Source organism: Macrosteles quadrilineatus, unplaced genomic scaffold (assembly GCF_028750875.1).
Source record: "Macrosteles quadrilineatus isolate MER2022 unplaced genomic scaffold, UCM_ALF_1.0 Scaffold_2__2_contigs__length_208266976, whole genome shotgun sequence".
NCBI classification, from domain to species: Eukaryota; Metazoa; Arthropoda; class Insecta; order Hemiptera; family Cicadellidae; genus Macrosteles; species Macrosteles quadrilineatus.
Window position 1 is genome coordinate 185,843,746 of NW_026542595.1, and position 5,721 is coordinate 185,849,466.

Below are 5,721 nucleotides of genomic sequence, written 5' to 3' on the forward strand. Positions count from 1 at the left end.
ATCATAAATCAAGAATGTTTCAACACCTCGCCTCTGATTGGCGGACCGCCTTGCCAATTACCGCCTGTCTGGCTGATTTATTTAATTAACAGAAGTGACCCACTTTGCCCGAGTGATGCTCACCTAATGGTGTGGGAGATTGAAAATAAATAAGCCGCGGTATGTGATGATGAGGTATGTAATGCTGTTGGTTTGGTTGCGATTTTGACTTAACGTTCAGGTCTTGGCTTAGGATACTCGTGTCTGGAATTTCGGTGTGAGAAATCTTAAGATGTTTGCAGATTCCTGGAGTTAATGATTGGAGGGGTGTTAAAGTGATGATTCCTGATTGGATTTCAGTATCGTGAGAGAATCCGGTTTAAAATATCGACTGTTTCTAGGTAATACCGATAGTGTAGTGAAATTGCTTTGAGAGCTTAACGATTGTGAAATAACAAGAGCGAATTTTTGTAAAAAATAACAAAGATATATTTATATGTCCGACAAATTCTAGTACCATGTATGATATTATGCCTACCTGCTATGGAGTCAGGCTTCTAACAAAATTAGACTAATCACAAAAAAAACCACATGTTGTAAAACGTTATAAAAAACGGAGTCAAATGTCAAAATGTGTGGTTTCAAAATACTAGTTGTATTATGTTTTGGATAGCTATACAGTAATAAGTTTGGCTTAAGTGTATATGAAGAACGTTAACACTACAAATACCACTTTAAACACACATAAAAGTATTCTTCTTATTTGAATCCATTACAAAGTAATCGACGACGTTTTTAAACGCTTCATTAAATGAACTATCATGCTATCTATTTAAACTGTAAATGTACAATGCAATAAATGTAAAGTAAAAAACCGCATTGCTAGTTTACGAAATAAATATTTAACTATTTAAAACGTAATTACTAAAAATTTCAATTTATTTTTTATAGCTAATTGATATGAAGCTTCGTCGAGGGAAGGAGTAACTATAAATTTAAAAAAATATGCCCTACTAACTTATTTAACCAACTACTCTTTTTATTTATCCATAGTTTCAAAATCACTTTTTAAATTAAAGCTAACATCTTAGAGTCATAAAGATACTGATTAACTATTTTCATGTAATTTTATTAACAGAATGCAGTTAACCATTCTTAATCCAAAAGAAGGGTATTCTATCCAGCTTGACTATTGAATTGAGGTGATTTTTTATGTTTTTCGAAGCATTGCAATGGATTTGGCACTGTAAACATTACACTTATAGACCTCTTTGTGTCTTGTTGCCTGCTTCACATCTATATAGTTACTGTTTGATTAAGTTGCAGTGCAATCATAATAATCAAACCAAATTACTAAATTATAAGTTGACTGCTTTGGGATATAGATAATTTTTCCGGCAATACCTATAACCACAACCGATTCAATAAATAATCATAAAACATTGTTCACAATCATTATAATCAACTATTATCTATTAAATATGCTTCAAACTAACTTTCTAGAAACTCCTTTAATAACACTTCATAGTTTCTGCACATTATACTAATACAAAAAAATACCACTGATTTAATAAACCAAATTAATAACCGATGATTTTTAGATTTTACTACATTAACTTTCCGAACAACATATCTTAATGACAAGCCATGACACAGCCATTAAATTAGTTAAATAATAAATCTAAAACACCTAATTAAAGAGTTGTGTACGATATTGGTAATTTAAAATGCTATCAATATCGATTAAAATAACATTTTACTGGGTTCATTTGGGTAAAATTGGCGGTTGTGTATTCAGTATAATCATACTTACTTTAATGTAACGTAATATTTCCCTAAACTCTCCTCCAATAGATGGTAAACTGGTGGTATTATGACAGATCCTGTGATAATATATCACCTAACTCATGCAAAGATCGGGCATCAATGGAATTTAATCGATATACTGAAAAACTTTGTATGTAATAAAATTACCGCTCTTGAAACGATGTAACTTTCTATACAATCTTGTACATTATATGTATTTTTACAAGCAGGTAAGCAATTTAACTTTGGATATCCAATAATGAACTGAGTTAATATATTTAAACTTCAAACTTCAAATTTAAACGTATCACTATCACAGCTCCAGCAGCAATCTACATAAGATACTATACATGTTTAAAGTACTTATCTTAGATCATTATATAAAGTAGTCTAAATTAGTTATTTATTTATAGTAAAAATACGTAGAAAGTATTTAATTCAAATTGATCGAATATGATAATGATTTGACACACATAAAGGATTAAAAGATAATTTTATGCTTCCTTGTAATATTTAATATTTTGTAAATATATTGCACTTTGTAAAGCAATGTCTATAGGAATTGTATCAAAAAGGCGTCGAAGTTCAGGGGAAATAGTACCATAAAATACGTCTTCATAAAAATCTTTACTATACATTTCAACAAATGGTATAAACAATGGCACTTATTAACTAAACAGGATTGAAAACTAATCTTACACTATACAAAGCCTCCAATACTAAATAAAATAAAAATTGGTATGTTTCGCAAAGAAGGTTCATCTGATAACATGCCTTTTATATAACAAGTTTTCTCAAGTCGATATAAAGTAAAATTATTTTTTAAGTCCCTCGGTTATATATGTGAATGTATGCAAATCGTAACCCAAGGTAATGGTTGTACACTAACATTTATTGAGTACATTCGTTAAATATTACACATTTAAAGTCCTCACAAGAGCAATGGGGGACCCAAAAAGATATTACGTTGGCTATAAAAGTCAGTCTTCTATAAAGAAATCTTTTGATTTTACCCAGTTTTAATTTAGATTAACTACAAGCAAAGGCCTTCAGTTTTAATCTGATATAGTAACAATTCTTCCAAAACTTTCTTACAGGAAATAAATATTCTTTATGAGAAAATGTACATAAATACGTCCCCTGAAACATCCACTATATGATTTATGATGAGAATTTTTAACCTCATCGTATATAATTGTTCCATTAATACCAAAAAACAAAAATTGGAACCAGTTTCTTGCTCTGAAATTATAGAATGTTATAAAATCGTTAAACAAAAAAACAAAAAATTGCAATTCTGCTTAAAATTGATTTTCAGTTATTATAACTTTTGCTCGATGAGTTCAACCCACTCAGAGTAGAGGCTAAATAATATATGATAACTATATTTACAGTTCCGATTCTAAATAAAATTTAAAATTTACTCACAACCTTCATGAACACTTTCTGAAATGCTTTTAAGGAGGAAAAATTTCACAAACGTGATCACATTCTAAACTCGGTTTTTACCAATCACTTGATGAATAAGTCCTCAAAGTCCATCGCTGGTGAGGGAAGCCCGTCAAAATCAGTCAGGAATGAGGGTGTCGCGAAGGTCGAGGAGGGTAAAGAGTTTTCTTTAAACTGGTAACTGAAAGAGTTTCTACACAGGTCGTCAGGAGGCGTCAATGTGTGGCTACGAAGATCACAGTTATTCCGCATAATGGGTTGATTTTGATGTAAATAAGGTATCTTTTCTGAAGTTAGAGCTTGAAGAAGTGTACTAGAGGATGGTAAGGATACCTGCGTTGATTGCGCTACGGGTTCGGGACGGAGGTGGTTGAACGGGGGGAGGTGCAAGGTGTCGTTCAATGGAGGAGTCACCAAACCAGGGACATCGTAGGAAGGGGACGTAGATGACATAGACTCACTGGGCAACTGTGTCGCGAAAAAGTCATCACCAAACTCTGACGGTTCACTGATAGACCCCGGAGTCAACATCCCTTCACAACTAAGCATCACATCGCTCAGCGAAGTCTCCCCGAAACAAGGTTCCTGCAACGCGGTACTCAAAGCTGTGATGTATTTCATAGCTAATCGTAAAGTCATTATCTTCGAGATCTTTTCACCGGGATTCTCACTATTAGAGTTCAGATGAGGCACAGCTCTTCGTAGAGCTTCAAAAGCTTCATTTATCTCTCTCATTCTCGATCTCTCTCGCGCGTTGGCAGTCTTCCTCCTGTACTTGCTGAGTGGCGCTGACTTCTGTTTCGTCCTCTTCTTGGTCCGTCCTCGTGGCTTCCAAATGTCTTCCTCCTGGTCGAACTCCCGGTTACTCTTGATAGAAGCTCTGGGACGGAGCGAGTAAATCTTTTCCTCCGCTGAGTTGTTGTTTAAGTCCGTAGAGTCCATTCTTAGACGAAGAGAATATTAAAAGAACAAATTAACTAAGCAAATTACAACTAAAAATAAAACAAAAATCACATAATGATTTTTTAACGAACTGACAAATACTCAACACTCGAACTTCACAGATTGATAACACGACATACGAATCGGCGATCTCTGACCGTTGGAGACCCGGGAGAAGTGCACGGCCGACTGGAAGGACGACCAGCGAGCGACTGAACTCTTCTCTGGAGCCCTGCAGAACTGGAGTCTCCAGCGCCAGCCACCACCACACGACCGTGAGTCATAGTCAAGCGCCACCCGTCACACCGACCACTCGGGTCTCCACCGCTACACGTCAAATGTCACTTCTATGATGAACTGGCTCACTGTGTATTTTTAAAGTTGGTTCTGTAATAGGCTTTTACAAAGAGAAATGGAATTTATTGATATTTTATTGATTGCACATGGTACATAGCAGCTATTTGATTTGTGGATTAGTTAAAAATATTCTAGCTAAAGTCATTTTATACTACGGTAAAGCGAGTGACGTGCTAGATAAAAATGGTTACGTATTTCGTCTTTCCCTCATAATGATATGAGAAATTAATTGACTTAATTAAACCATTATTCTAAATAGTACATACTAGTTATATGTTTTTTATGCCGTACAACAATGCTATATCTTCTTGTTAGGTAATTTTTAACCTGCTGTATATTATACCACAAAAATAGATTTTACAAAATATAAATTGTTGCAAAATAATAGTTTTTATCTCAAATTAAATCTAGCAAGAAGCTTGACGATGGTCTTTTGACCGTTTAAAATTTGTAATTAGAAACCACAGCAAACTATTTGATTGCTTGTAAAGGAAAATTGCCTGAGTTTATAAATGCCTAATGTAGGCTACATCAATTAGCATAATTGGCTGAGCATGATTGGGAATTAATTTATCGCCACTATCTTTTGCTTACTTGATCAGAAAAAATGTTTCTGTTGGATTATGAGTTTTATATACTTTTTTATTGTTTGATCTCAGAGTCTTCTTAAATATCAGACACTAACCGTTAGTCTGGTGACGCAAATCCTGTCGTGGAATCAATACAGTAGACTATATATAACATAAAGACATTTTTTAATTATCAAAAGGTTCAGTTAAAAGTAGGTCTAATTGCCCGGTACCATATAGGGCGGAGTGGGACCGGAGGTAATTAGTAATTACAATGAGTAATTAGTAATTACAATGAGTAATTACAATGAGTAATTACAATTAGTTTTTTTTTTTTTTTTTTTTTTTTTTTTTTGTAATGAGTATTTACAAAGTATTTACAATTAGTTTTTTTTTATGGGTAATGAGTAATTACAATTAGTTTTTTTTAATGGGTAATGAGTATTTACAATTAGTTTTTTTTTAATGGGTAATGAGTATTTACAATTAATTTTTTTTTTGTTAATGAGTATTTACAATTAGTTGTTTTGTTAATAAGTATTTACAATTAGTTTTTTTAAGGTAATGAGTAATTGCAGTGTTTTTAGGTAATTAATATCTATTCTGCCTCACACATGCC

At 33.1% G+C, this 5,721-nt stretch overlaps 1 protein-coding gene across 1 annotated transcript; it reads right to left on the minus strand.

Moving 5' to 3' along the window:
• Window positions 1-2,404: 2,404 nt before the first annotated feature.
• LOC128986201 (class A basic helix-loop-helix protein 9-like) lies at window positions 2,405-4,353 on the minus strand. The gene has a single exon (XM_054406412.1). It carries the CDS (start codon window positions 4,174-4,176, stop codon window positions 3,298-3,300), a length of 879 nt encoding a protein of 292 aa, XP_054262387.1. The 5' UTR covers window positions 4,177-4,353; the 3' UTR covers window positions 2,405-3,297.
• Between the last annotated feature and the right edge of the window lie 1,368 nt (window positions 4,354-5,721).

What these genes read in the sequence shown, in the direction of transcription:
- LOC128986201 (XM_054406412.1), bottom strand. Translation starts at nt 4,176, where the DNA reads ATGGACTCTACGGACTTAAACAACAACTCAGCGGAGGAAAAGATTTAC.